We start from the raw sequence: 15,113 nt of genomic DNA, 5'->3' as shown, positions 1-15,113 counted from the left end.
TCGAACGGAGCTACCTCTGCGCAGTCGGGTCTCATAATGAATGGAAGGCCCGTCTACGAGAGGATTCTGTCCGAGTCTGAGCTGCTTGGGCAGCTCCCGGATGAACTCTCAAATCTCATTCGGTCCTCATCGGGGACTCAACAGCTCCACGCGCTTGCGATAGGCGCATTAAATACCGAATTCACAGAAAGCGTCTTTCGACTATACGAACCAATTGTAGTCGATTTGGCGGCTCGTTGGCTTCGTCCCGATATTCAAGCTAATCATGTCCATATCCTGAGTGCCTTTGCTCGGGTGCTTCCCTTTGCTCCATACCTCCGATCCTTCGCTGGTGAATTTGCTTTGTCACAGGCTGGACCTCTGTCGGCGTTGGCTGGCTCGAAGGAATTGACATTACGACAATTGGATCAGAGCAGTGTTCGAACGTTACTTCTCGCCCTCTTCCGCCTTCTTTCGTTTGACCTAGAAACATTCTCCAAAGCAGTATCGCCAATACAACTCCAATCTTTATTCCCTCACGAAGATCGCGTCATTCGATATCTTGCCGTACGATGCTTTGCCTTATACATGCATGCTGCCGATGCGGCTAGTGAGAGTATGATACGGGTTAATACTGGAAGCGATCCTATCGAAGGCGAATGGGAAGGAATTACAATTGACTATCGCCTATTGGGTCTATGGGAAGAACGTAGATGGGCAGTGCTTGGCAAGCAAATTGAAAACGCTAGATATCAGCGATCCGAGAGTGATGCCATTAGTTTGGTGGAGCGATTGCAAGATTCTCTCACTCCAAGATCAGCGGATGTGTCTGGCGTTTTGATTCCTCGCCTGAAGGATGCGCCTTCGCAGAGGTCGCCTTCATCTATTGTGAAAACCCCAGCGACCACACAGAATTTGCGCCGAATCGCACAATCATTGTTGAACTTTAAGCCTATTCTGTTGATTGGTCTGCCCAACTCGGGGAAAACTTCTCTGATCAATGATATTGCCACCATCATGGGTCAAGGAGAGTCAATGGTCACACTGCATCTCAACGAGCAAACAGATGCCAAGAGTCTTCTTGGAATGTATGCCACATCTTCCACCACAGGTTCATTTTCTTGGCAGCCGGGTGTGTTGACAAAAGCTGCGCGAGAAGGCCGCTGGGTCTTGATTGAAGACCTGGATCGTGCTCCTTCTGAAGTTCTTGGTCTCATCCTCCCAATAATTGAAAGAGGAGAGTTGACTATTGCAAGCAGAAGAGAGCGTATTAAGTGTGCTGAAGGTTTCAAGATTATTGCTACTATGAAGTCCTCTTACAACATTGCAGGTGAGGAGATTGCACCGAGCTCTTCCATGCTTGGCAGTCGACTTTGGCAGAGAGTGCAAATTTCATCTCTCCCAGTCGAAGAAATGCGTGATGTCATCTTGCAAAAGTTCCCTCTCTTGGAGTCCAGGGTTCCTGTGATCATGAATGTGTATGGTAAAGTATGCTCTGCGTTCCATGGGAGTCTCGCCATCAGAGGATCGCAGGGAAGAACACCGGGATTTCGTGATTTGATCAAGCTCTGCAGCCGCTTGCACCGTCGCCTGCAGCGCATTGGCGCGAAAACTGGCTATGAAGCTACACCCGAAGCTATCGACGATGAAATATTCCTCGATATTGTTGACGTCTTTCTGAAATACATCCCAGAGAGATCGATGCAGAGTTCTCTCGCTTCTGTCGTGGCCGAAGCCCTTGAAATAACGCCTCAGCGAGCACAGTTTTGTCTTCACGAGCGTACTCCAACCTATACGGACAAGAACAACAGCCTAGTTCTCGGTCGAGAGGTCTGCCAGAAGATCAAGGTCCCGGCTGGATCAGGATTGAAATTAGCAGCAGCGGCTTCGCGTTTCGCTTCAACAAGGTCAGCTTTGTCAATCATGGAACAAGTAGCCGCCTCAATACAAATGGCCGAGCCTGTCTTGCTTGTTGGAGAGACTGGTATTGGAAAAACCACTGTCATTCAGCAGCTTGCCACTTTGATGCGCCAAAAGCTCACGGTGGTCAACTTGTCCCAGCAAAGTGAAAGTACCGATTTGCTGGGAGGCTTCAAACCTGTCAGCATTCGCACAATGGCGATTCCAATGCTCGACGAGTTTAATCAACTTTTCGAACTGACTTTCTCTGCAAAGAAGAACCAGAAGTTTTTGTCTTCTGTCTCTAAGAGCGTTGCTTCTGCGAACTGGGTGCGCCTCGTCAATCTATGGCACGAAGCTGTGCGATTGTCAAATGGAGTATTCAAGCCCAAAGAGACAGATAATAATGATGAGCAACCAGCAAAGAAAAGAAAGCTTGACTCGCCCAAGTACCAGCACTTACGACAGCGATGGGAGAGTTTTGAGTCGCAGCTGGCTGATTTCGAAGCACAAGTGTCTCAAGGTGATGCTAAATTTGCATTTGCTTTCGTTCAAGGAAAGATTGTCAGAGCACTTCGCAATGGCGAGTGGGTTCTGTTGGATGAAGTGAACTTGGCGTCGCCAGACACACTCGAAAACGTTGCCAGTCTTCTGCATCATGGTAGCGAAGGCTCACCTTCTGTTCTTCTATCTGAAGCAGGTGATGTCGAAAGAGTCTTTGGCCACCCTGATTTCCGTATCTTTGGTGCCATGAACCCTGCAACAGATGCTGGAAAACGGGATTTGCCTCCTGGCCTGCGATCGCGTTTCACTGAGTTCTATGTTCATTCTCCAGACACTGATCTCGATGATCTCCTCGCCTTGATTCAGAAGTATCTTGGAGACTTGACTATCCGTGACCCTCGAGCTGCACCTGATCTTGCCCAATTGTATATGGCGACCAAGAAACTCAGCAATGACAATAAACTCACCGATGGCGCTGGACAACGTCCCCATTTCAGTATTCGAACACTTGTTCGCACTCTCATTTATGTTCTTGAACATGCCCACGTCTATGGCTTGCGACGAGCGATCTTTGAAGGTTTCAGCATGAGTTTCCTGACCGTATTGAGTCTGCAGTCCGAGCGAGCATTGGTTCCTCTCCTTGAAACACATATCTTCAGCAATGCGAAGAATGCTCGATCTCTTCTTGGACAGACCCCCCAGGCTCCGGCGGATGGTCATGACTATGTTCAATTCAAGCACTACTGGATGCGCCGCGGGCCTTTAGTCCCAGAGGAACAACCTCATTATATTATCACTCCTTTTATCGAAAAGAATCTCAAGAACCTTGTGAGAGCAAGCTCAACTCGTCGTTTCCCTGTCTTGCTGCAAGGCCCAACCTCTGCAGGAAAGACTAGCATGATTGAGTACTTAGCGAAGGTCTCTGGTAACAAGTTTGTGCGTATCAACAACCATGAGCACACAGATCTTCAAGAGTATCTCGGATCTTACGTTTCATCTGATGATGGCAGCTTACGCTACCAAGAAGGTGTCCTGGTGGAGGCGTTGCGCAATGGATACTGGATTGTTCTTGATGAATTGAATTTGGCTCCCTCAGATGTTCTTGAAGCATTGAACCGTCTCTTGGATGATAACCGCGAGCTCTTCATCCCCGAGACCCAAGAAGTCGTTCACCCGCACCCCAACTTCATGCTTTTTGCAACACAGAATCCTGCAGGTCTCTACGGTGGTCGAAAGGTTCTCTCTCGCGCGTTCCGAAATCGTTTCCTTGAGTTACACTTTGATGATATTCCTGAGAGTGAACTGGAGTTCATCTTGAAGGAACGGTCGCAGATCGCACCGTCATTCTGTACGCGAATCGTCTCAGTCTACCGGAAGTTGTCACTGCTACGTCAATCGAACAGACTTTTTGAGCAGAAAAACAGTTTTGCTACTCTCCGTGATCTGTTTAGATGGGCCATGCGAGATGCCGATGACAAGGAACAGCTAGCAATCAATGGATTCATGCTCCTTGGTGAACGTGTACGAAACCCTCAAGAGAAGGAGGCCGTGAAGAAGGTGATAGAAGAAGTCATGAAGGTTCGTCTTGATGAAAATGTGCTTTACAGCTCTGCGCAGTTGGACGCCAATGTTCCTGAGATGTCCGAGCTGCCTGCCGGAATTGTTTGGACCAAAGCCATGAGACGATTATTTGTCCTGGTTTCCAAAGCCCTCAAGAACAATGAGCCAGTTCTTCTTGTTGGTGAGACTGGTTGTGGTAAAACTCAGCTTTGCCAGGCCGTTGCAGAGGCTTTCCGCAGAGAACTATTCATTGTGAACGCTCATGTCAATCTTGAGACTGGCGATCTTATCGGCGCTCAAAGACCAATCCGAAACCGTGCCGCCATTGAAAAACAAATTACCGATGACCTTCAACTTGTGCTCTATGGCGACCAACCTGTGTCTGCGTCTCTTGAACAACTGAAACAGGAGCTCTCAGCCCTAGATGCGCAGCAGCTTCAAGAAAAAGATTCATCTCTTTTGCAACGAATCGAGAAGAACATCATCAGGTGCAATGCTCTATTTGAATGGTCTGATGGTAGTCTTATCACAGCGATGAAGACTGGCCAATTCTTCCTCCTTGATGAAATTTCTCTCGCTGATGACTCTGTCTTGGAACGTCTGAACAGTGTCTTGGAGCCTCATCGATCAATCCTCCTGGCAGAGAAAGGTCCCATTGATTCCATGGTAGTTGCAGATGGCGGGTTCCAATTCTTGTCTACTATGAATCCTGGCGGTGATTACGGTAAGCGAGAGCTTTCTGCTGCCCTTCGTAACCGTATGACCGAGATATGGGCCCCGCAGCTGTCCGAAGACGAAGACATTCTTCCAATTCTACAAATGAGATTGACTCTCAAGGATGAGCGAGTTGCAAGGTCAATGCTGCAATTTGCCAAATGGTTTAAGGTTACTTTCCAAAATACCTCTACTGCTTCTCTTTCCCTTCGTGATTTGCTTGCATGGGTTGATTTCGTCAACACATATGAGACCTCTGATCCTCTTTTCGCTATCATTCAAGGTGCCGCTATGGTTTTTGTCGACACGCTTGGTGCCAACCCAGCCGCTATGCTTGCGATTTCTCTAAACAATCTGGATGGAAACCGACAAAAGTGTCTTGATAAGCTGAGCGAGCTGTTCAATGTCAATGCTTCAACCATTTACTGGGAATCTTCAAGTGTCACACTTGAACCTGGAGTCTTGAAGGTTGGGCCATTCTCGCTTGCAACCACTGGAACAACGGAAGCCGACCCTCAGTTTACCATGGATGCGCCTACCACCATTGCAAACTCAGTGAGAATCGCCCGTGGTCTTCAATCGTCGAAGCCTATCCTCATGGAAGGAAGTCCTGGTGTGGGTAAGACCACCTTGGTCACTGCTCTCGCTAGGGCCCTTGGCCGACCCCTTACTCGTATCAATCTTTCGGAGCAAACGGATCTCACAGATCTCTTTGGTTCCGATGTTCCTGTCGAAGGAGGCGATGTTGGTCAATTCATGTGGCGTGATGCTCCTTTCCTGAGAGCCATGCAGCGTGGAGAGTGGGTTCTCCCTAGATGAAATGAACCTTGCTTCGCAGTCTGTCTTGGAAGGTCTCAACTCTTGTCTGGATCATCGACAACAAATCTACATTGCCGAATTGGATCAAACATTTAAACGTCACCCTGACTTTGTCTTGTTCGCTGCCCAAAACCCGCATCACCAGGGTGGTGGCAGAAAGGGTCTCCCTGCCTCATTTGTTAATCGATTCACGGTTGTCTACGCCGATAGCTTCACAGATGACGATCTCAAAAGAATTTGCTCGAAGCTCTTCCCTGGAAGCCCCTCAATTCAAACCGAGAGGCTCGTCGATTTCATCTCTGGCTTGAACAAAGCAATCGTCACTGAGCGTCGACTCGGAGCTGTCGGTGGGCCTTGGGAGCTTAACCTACGAGATATCCAACGTTGGCTCCAATTGGCGGATCGAGGTAATTTGCAGATTTCCACCAAACACTTCCTGGATATCATTATCAGCCAGCGTTTCCGTTCAGAGGAAGACCGAAAGTTGGTTGCCCAGATTTATGATTCTGTTTTCACTGGTTCCGATACTGGCTCCAAGAGCTACTTCCACAACCTTACCCCTGAGCATTTGCAGGTCGGTCTTGGAATTCTGAATCGCGATCGCGTCCTCCAGCGCTCCGTGGAGCCCTACATGAAGATCCTACCGAAAGATCTCCATATTTTGGAGTCCCTTGTTTTGTGCATTGACAACTCCTGGCCCAGCATTCTTGTCGGCGCCGCAGGATGTGGTAAAACTACTCTCATTCGAAAGCTCGCTGCTATTAATGGTGCGACTTTGGAAGAGCTTGCTTTGAGTGCGGACACCGATACCATGGATCTGATCGGTGGCTTTGAGCAAATTGATCACCGACGAGAAGTCTCTTCGTTTGTGCATGATGTTGAGATGTTCTTGCGTCAACAAATCATTCAATCATTTGCCTCCGGGGACGTTTCGGATGCTGTTGGCTCAGCTCTACAGATATGCCAGCATTTCCAAACTTCCGAGGCCTCCTTGGAAACTGTTATCTCATCGCTTTCTGATCTCTGCAAATCCTACTCGGATCCTACTCTTGAGAATTTCTTGCAGACAGCCCAAAACCTTTGGAACACGATCCAGCATTCGGATAAGATGAAGGTTGGCTTTGAATGGACTGAAGGTGTTCTCACACGAGCTGTACAAAACGGACATTGGGTGGTTCTTGACAATGCAAACCTTTGCAACCCGTCTGTTTTGGACAGACTCAACTCTCTGACAGAGCCGAATGGTACCTTGATTCTCAATGAACAACGAACTGAGGATGGATCAGCTCGCATCATTACACCTCACCCGAACTTCCGCATCTTTTTGACGATGGATCCCCGACATGGCGAGTTGTCACGAGCCATGCGCAATCGATGTGTTGAGATTTGCTTCATGTCTAACGAGGTTCAAGAGATCCCTGCTGTGCTTGGACCGACATACACCTGCGAATCATCTCTCTACAGACTGCGTCATATCTGGAACTTGAACACCGAGCTCCCAACCTCTACGTTGAGTGACTTGTTCAATGTGTGCCTGGATCACCTTTCTCCAACCGATCTTGCCTATGTTGAGAAATTGTCGGCTGCATCCCTCCCCTACACTACAGATTCTGGTCTGAATGACTTTACTTCCGGTGCTTTGGAGCGATATCAATCAATTCTTTCTGAAAAGCACGAATGGAAGCCACTTAATGCCATCGCAGGTGAGATCGTGATGGCGGGAGCATCTTTAAGCATCCAAGGCGTCTTGCAGCCCATTCACCCTTTGATCAACGAACCTCTGTTGTCAGTGACAGGAAGTGCCAATTACCGCTCAAGCCTCATAATCCTTGCCAACCTAGAAGAATTTAAGCTTGAGATTCATCGTCTCCGACAAAGTCTAGTCCGAGCAAACGATTCTGGCAAGCAACTCAAGCCAAGCCAGATGACAAGACTCGAGCGATCTTTAGCATCAAATCGCATCCAGTCATTGATGAAAGATACGACACAGCCCGTTGGGCAGTTCCTCATGGATTGTGGACAAGCTTTGTACGACTACATCCAGAGCCTAGACGAGACATGCCTTCAATCGCCAGATATCGTTGCCGCTATCCGAACCATCATTTGCTTGTGCTGGGACATTTATCGTGCCACCGATGTTGGTGAAGTCTCAGAGGGCGAGTTCCAAGTCTATCTGGAATTTGGCAGAAAGGTTTGTGCCTCTTTGCTTGCCTCCTCGCCATTGCTGGCACCTTTGGAGCTGCCCATTTCTCGCGCTTTGGCTCGTTTCCAGGCCGGCTGGGCATTGACGACTGGATTAAGCATGCAGAGAATGTGGGATGCATGGCGACATGTCACACCAGCTTCTCAAGAGCAGCTCAACTCCCTCATTGAATTGGAGAAAACTGTATCAGAGTTCACTGCACTTGCTCTGCAGACAAGAGTCGACATTTCACAGCTCAGCGCTGTTTGGCAATCCTTGATCAATGCACAGCGCTTCATTCTTCTAGAAGGAGCTGATGGAGGAGCCCTGGTACAAAGCTTGAAACAAACTGTGAATGAACTTGGTCAAGCTGTTCGACGGTCTGACTCTCCTCAATACCCTTACTTCAAGGAATCATTCGAGGCTCTTTGTCAGTACCATGATATCTCATTCAATGCCAATGAAGAGAAGAATGGATCAGAAATTCAAACTGTTCTTCCACTGCTTGCCGGTCGTCCTCCTACCTCACTCCACTCGTCAACCGCCAATAGCCCTATTCCTCAAGCTCTCAATAGGCTTGCACTATTCACCGGGTCAGGAAACTCTCTTGGCTCTCCTTTCGCTCTGGGGGGTATTCTATCTCTATCCCTACTTGATAGATTGACCTCTGTGGGTGACACGACTTTGGGCCAGATGGATCTACTCAAAGCTGAAAAACAGGCCTTGTCAAAGGCAGTGTCTTCGAGCAGTCGCCGCATCGCAGAAGATCAATTGCATAGTTTCAAGCGTGTTCTTGCTCAGCTGGCAATCGAGCTAATCCGATGCCACCAAGATCTCCTACAGCCTGAGTCATTCACAAGCTTGATCTCTGCTTTGCAGACTATTGAATGCGGGGACAATGCAAGCCACTTGGCCTCCATCCCAGTGGTTCTTGACCAGAACGTCGCGGATGATCATTTCTTCAGAGCCTTTGCGAATGATGCACTCCCAGCTCTAATGCGCTCGTTGGCTTCGGTCCCAGAAGTCACGTTGAACATCGTCAGCGTCGAGAAGATGACACGAGACCTCAGCCTTGCTGCAATTAGACTGGCAGTCATTCTGCTTCGCTTGTTTGTTCCAGACAAGGTCTTCGATCCATCTCTCGGATTGGTTGTCCAACGCAAGAGACATTATGAACGCCTCACTGAGATTAAGGAAAAGTCAGAGGCGCTTCTATCATTCGAAGCTACTTTCTCCGGTCAAACCTCCAATCTGCGTGCTGCCATTCTGCAACAGCAAACTCAAGAATTGGGATCCGCACCTCCTCCGACATCTGTTACTCGACCAAAGTTGTCCGAACTCAGCTTGCTGCAAGGTGAATTTTCTAATTTGATAAATTCAGTCCTTAATCGCAACCCTGAGCAGCTGGTTCAATCTAAAGTGGATGCATCGAAAACTCAAGAAATGGTCCAACTTATGCGGAACAACATCCAGCAACTCAGTCTGCGACTCAGTGCGCATTACAGATCTTATGACGACATTACCGTCCCTGTTGTGCGCTTTTTGCAACTTCTTGACACTGGTCTTCTGCTAAGCTCTGCCCACGAAGATGAGCTTGATGGAATTCAAGACATTCGCTACTTGAGCACCCGTACGCCCTTCTTGGGTGGGTCTGTTCATCCTGTGTTTGAGACTTCCTCTACTTCCCCCGAAGAGCTACAGCAACAGCCAAGCTCTGGCGATCTCATTGAAATGCGCCTCCATGAACTTTCAGCGCTCTGGGCTGCCAAGGATGCCGACACAAACATTCTCCAGCTGTCATCAGGCCGCGATACAATTCGCCGTGTGTTTGCTGACTTCCACCAGCTTTGGAAAACCAAGCTCAGAGAAGACCAAGAGAAAGAAGCTGAAAAGTCAGAGCTGTACCGTTATCGAGGATCGTGGGAGGACGAGGAAGAAGTCAATGAAGCAGAGCTGCATGAATTGTTCCCAACCTTTGATGAGAATGCTCCACCAAACGCAGCAGATGTTGGTCGACTCGACCCCCGTGCTACCGCTTCTCGACTCACCTCTCTGCATGCTAAGATTGTGAGCGGTCGTCAAGATGGAGATGCCCTTGCTGCATTTGTTAAGCAAACTGGTCGTCTCTTGGGTTCACTGTGGTCTAAGAACAAGACAGACTTTGCTCCGGTTGTGCCTCAAAATCATTTGCCTGCCGTCTTCCTTTTGTTGAATGACGTTGTTGGCGAGGAATCGCAAGACCGACAAAAGAACTACAACTTCTACACCGATTCCAACCTAGCTGAGGCACGCAGACTTGTCAATCTCACACTCTCTGTTCAGGCGCGATTCGTCCAAATTCAGACCGCATGGCCTGAGCATGCAGTTCTTCAGGATGTCATCACTTGCTGTTCTGAAATTCTCCAGTTCAAGCATACCGAGCCCGTTGCCAAGTTCCTCACCAAGGTCGAGAAGCTTCACTCCTACATTCACGAATGGCAGCTGGTGGCTAGTCGAGAATACTCCGCCGTTACCTTGTATGACGAGATCACAGCCATGACTGTCAGCTGGCGCCGCCTTGAACTTACCACTTGGGCCAAACTTCTGGATATCGAGAAGGAACGCTGTGAAGAGGATGTTAGTGCCTGGTGGTTTGTGGCCTACGAAGCCCTCTTAGCTGTTCCACTTCAGATGGCCCACGAGGGAGATCATGATATGAGTGAGCACATCCATGGTGTTATCTCAACATTGGAACAATTCTTTACCACTACAACCTTGGGTCAGTTCTCTCGCCGCCTCCAGCTTGTTTCCGACTTCCAGGCTCTTCTTTTGATATTCGCCAATGATTATCCCAGCTTGGTTCCTCTTGCATCCGCACTCAGCAATTTCATCTCCCACTTCCGGCCATTCGAACCTCTGGCGCACAAAATTCTTCAGGAAAAGAGATCGGCTTTGGAGAAGGATATTAAGGAACAGATCCAACTCGCTAGCTGGAAAGATACCAACATCCTTGCCCTGAAGGAAAGTGCCAGGCGATCTCATGTTAAATTGTTCAAATTGGTTCGAAAGTACCGCGCAGCTCTCTCTCAGTCCATTCAACCAGTGCTTGAGCAAGGTCTTTCTGATGTCACCGGAGAAGAGCCCGCTTTCCAACACGGTGAAAAGCTCGTGGCCAGCATTGTCTTCCCTGAGGCTCTAGCCTCTTGTCAACAAATTCAGACATGGTCCTCAAGACCCGTGCGATTCCAGAAACCCGATGGCACAGCTTCCAATATGTTGAACCTGTATTCTTCAATTCCATCCGAATTCGATATTGCCAAGGATCTTGACGAATTCACCACATCTGTCATCGAGAGTATCAATGAGTTCAAGACTCAGACTCCCAAGACTTTGACCGAAGACAACAAGGATGACGTACAGCATCTCAAGGTTCAGAAACGTCGCCTTTACGCTGAAACCTTGAAGCGTGTCTTTGAAATGGGCGTGAAGCGAAATGCAGGAAGTCAATTGATCGAAACCCAAGTGTCACTTGCTCAGGTTATTGCCACTTGTGCTGCTTTCGAGTCTGGCTCTTCAACTCCAGGCTCTCTGCTAAGTGCCGATTCTTACTTCCATCGTCTGTTGGATCTTTTGTCTCGTGCTCGCCTGGCATCCCGGAACTACTCTGATGAGCTGAGCAATGTCGAAGTTTCAAGGAGTATGGGTTCTATTGAGCACTTGCTGTTCATCATTCGACGACAGAGAGGTGTTCTTTCTCCCGCCCTCTCTAGTCTGGGATCTCTGAAGGAGATCGTCCACAAAATGGAAAGTGTCTGGACAGTTGATGCCACCTCCCTTACCCATGTCAATGCTACCTCGTCCAATGAGCGGGCTGATATGGGCAGAACCTTGGCATGGCTTATTCCTATCATTGGACTCGCGTCCGAAGTTGTCCAAGTGCATTCCAAATTCTCTGGAGTGGATTCCTCTGCCGTGTCCAAGGGACTTCTCTCAAGAAAGGCCGCCTTCGAGGAGCTGTACAAGTCCCTTACCTCCATCCCAACATTGCCGTCTGGCGTCATCACTCTCAAGGAGAAGGAGCTTATTGATAAGTCTCATGCATCACTGCATGAGATTTCATCATACATCCAGCAGATGGATGGGGATCGCCCAGATCTATCCTTTACTTTGAGACAGATCAGCAACTGGGTAGCACTTCCTGTGCGTGCCTCTTCTGGATCTGCTGACTCGAGCCATGCCCTCTCTCTTGACAAGTTCGATAAGAGTCTTCTAGCGGCAATGGACAAGATGCTCGTTGGCCTGCAGCAGCTGAAGGATGTCCCCACCTCAATTGATTTCAGTGGACTCTTGTCACGAAGTGATGAGTTCTTCTCTCGTGCATCAAGGGCTCTTCATATTGAGGAGATTGCATCAGCGCTTGGTACTGCTTTGGACCAAATGCAGTTCTTCACCATGGATACCGATCTCACACAGTCTGCTGCCCTTGTTGCTAGCATTCTGCCGATTGCCAACAGATACTATGAGATTTCCAAGGCGCTGGTTAACCGCTTCGCCACTGTTCATCGTGAGGTGTGCAAGACCTCCTACATCCTGACCAAGACTTTCACTCAAGTTGCATCAGAGGGCTTCTGTAGTCCAGCTGAAGCATCCCAAGATGAAGGCAAAGAAGGCAAGATGGAGAGCGGTACTGGTCTTGGTGATGGTGAAGGTGCGGAGGATATCAGCAAAGACATCGGCGATGATGAAGATCTCTCAGAGCTTGCGCAGCAACCACAGACAGAGGATGCTGATGAAGACATGGATGATTCAGCGGATGCTGTCAACATGGATCAAGAAGAGTTGAATGCAGAGTCTGGAGAGCATAAAGAAGAGGAGGGTGAAGATGAGGACAAGGATGAGGATGGGGATGAAGACGAAGATAATCTCGATGAGGAGGTTGGCGACGTTGACGATCTTGATGCTGGTGCTGTTGATGAGAAGCTCTGGGATGGTGCGAATGATGACCAACAAAAGGAGACAGAGAATGAAGAAGGCAAGGGTCAGGAGGAGGCAGATGAACAAGCCGCCGCCCAGGAGCAGAAGAAGGAAGCCGAGGAGGGCAAGAAGGGAGAAGAGGATGGCGAAGAGGAGGAAGATGACGAGGAGGATGAAGAAGCTCCAGATGATGAAGGTGAAGCTGTTGGTCGTGAGGATATGGAAGTCACTGATCCTCAAACCAAAGAAGAGGAGACATTGGAACTCCCCGAAGAGATGCAGCTTGACGGTGATGATATGGACGACGGTGGTGATGAAGGCGAAGATGATGGCATGGATGACCTTGATGACATGGGTCCTCTGCCTGAAGAAGAAAATGTTGAAGACAAGGACGATCAACCTGGCGACGAAGATGTAGACATGGCAGCTGACGACCAGGCCCCTGGTGAAGACGAAGAAATGGGCGAAGATGCGGATGCCAACGAAGCCGAGGCTAACGAGGAAGAGGAGGACCAAGCTGGTGGAGAGGAGCCAGAGGAGGCCGAGCAAGATGAATTCCTTGCCCAGCGTGATGAGAATGATAATGCCGCTGATGAAGTTGCCCCCAGTGAAGCTGTCACTGGCGGAGAAGGTGCCGATCAAGACCAGAATGAAGACAAGGGCGATTCCGGTAATGCTCAGCAAGACAGCGGCTCGAATGACCCAACCGCCAGTGCTGAGGAACAAAATGGTGCTGCCAAGGACAGCGAGGAAAGCAAGCGGAGTCGTGATGCCGGTGGTGCTGAAGACAGTGCTCCGAACGACCCCCAGATTCAAGCCTTCAAGAAGCTTGGAGATATCCTCGAGCAGTGGCACCGTCGCCAGAAGGAAGTCCTGAATCCATCACAGGAAGAAGAAGAATCTCAGCCTTTGCCTCAGGATACCGACATGGCGGACGCTGATTTCGAGCACCTCAAGGACGATGAAGATGAGGCTGATGCCCAAGCCCTTGGACAAGCGAATGAGGATCAGACGCAATCTCTTGACCAGAACAAAGGTGTGGAATCCGATATGAAGCCTGGCGAAAACGATATTCTTCCAGACACCGCGGAGGAACAAGATGCCATCGACAACCAACTCCAGGATCAGATGCAAATCGACTATGACAATCTCCCCACCGATGGTCAGTCTGCTGGCGCATTCATTCCCGGTGATCATACATCCCGAGACACCGCAGAAGGTGCACCGGGTGCTGAAGATATCAATCAGGAGATAGATGAAGTCGACAGCCAGCTCGCGGCTATTCATCTATCATCTTCCCTTCCCCCATTGACCCCAGAAAGTGAAGCCCGTCGCCTCTGGTCTCATTATGAGTCTGCTACAAACGACCTCTCCCTCTCCCTCACTGAACAACTGCGTCTTATTCTTGCACCGACTATGGCTACGAAACTTCGCGGTGATTTCCGCACCGGAAAGCGTCTGAACATCAAGCGTATCATTCCCTACATTGCCTCCCAGTACAAGCGTGACAAGATCTGGATGCGTCGCTCTATTCCTTCCAAGCGTAACTACCAAATCATGCTTGCTGTCGATGACAGTAAGTCCATGCTGGGAAGTGGCAGTGGTCAGCTCGCCTTTGAGACACTGGCCCTTGTTGCTAAGAGTTTGAGCATGCTTGAGGCAGGTGACTTGTGTGTTCTTGGATTCGGTGATGAGGACCACGTCCGCGTGGCTCACGAATTCGGCAAGCCCTTCTCCTCCGAGGCTGGTATGCAGGTCTTCCAACATTTCAGCTACCAACAAACAGGCACAAATGTTCGCAAGCTTATCGCTGATTCCATTGCTCTCTTCCGTGAGGCTCGCTGGAAGCGCTCCCCTGGTTCTGGATCTGCGGATCTCTGGCAACTCGAGTTGATTATTTCGGATGGTATCTGTGAAGATCATGAAACCATTCGCCGTCTTGTGCGCCAAGCTCTTGAAGAGCGCATCATGATCGTTTTCATTATTGTTGATGCGGTCAAGGGCAGCTCTATTCTTGATCTGTCGCAGGCTAGCTTTGAGGCTGATCCTGACTCTGGTGGTGAGATGAAGCTGAAGATGAAGCGCTACCTGGAAGGATTCCCCTTCCCCTACTACCTGGTCGTCAGAGATGTCCGAGAGTTACCTTCTGTTTTGGCTACTGCACTCAAGCAGTGGTTTGCCGAGGTTGTTGATGTGTCGTCTTGAATGATGTAAATAAAAAGCGATTGCAATTTTTCGGCGTTTTGTGTATATAAAAATCCTTTGGGGATTATTAGACTTTTACATTTATTTTGTTTTGATTCTCATCAAAAGTTCCTTTCAACTTGAAGTTCTTTCTCTAGAATAATTTGTTAGATGCGTCTATCATCACACTTGATATCATTACATAGTGGCCTCTCTATAGCTGCCACTACTGGCAGACGACAACATTAAAAACTCCATTTCCTACCAGTGGTATTGGCTTCACTCCTCTACAGTACCTAGTACATCAATTATGGATTTG

The 15,113-nt window shown here is 49.0% G+C and overlaps 1 protein-coding gene across 1 annotated transcript; it reads left to right on the top strand.

The window, feature by feature from the left end:
• Window positions 1-36: 36 nt before the first annotated feature.
• Window positions 37-14,815, top strand: N7483_003865 (AAA family ATPase midasin; the record flags this gene model as incomplete). Its single annotated transcript, XM_057087302.1, has 2 exons — window positions 37-5,460; window positions 5,495-14,815. The coding sequence occupies 2 exons, from the start codon at window positions 37-39 to the stop codon at window positions 14,813-14,815; spliced, it is 14,745 nt and encodes a 4,914-aa protein (XP_056947131.1).
• Window positions 14,816-15,113: the final 298 nt, after the last annotated feature.

This window comes from Penicillium malachiteum (genome assembly GCF_028827825.1).
Source record: "Penicillium malachiteum strain IBT 17515 chromosome Unknown utg000002l:1.0-8849297.0:1.0-8852440.0, whole genome shotgun sequence".
NCBI classification, from domain to species: Eukaryota; Fungi; Ascomycota; class Eurotiomycetes; order Eurotiales; family Aspergillaceae; genus Penicillium; species Penicillium malachiteum.
Note: the sequence above shows the minus strand (reverse complement) of the source record. Positions and strands in the feature narration are given on the sequence as shown.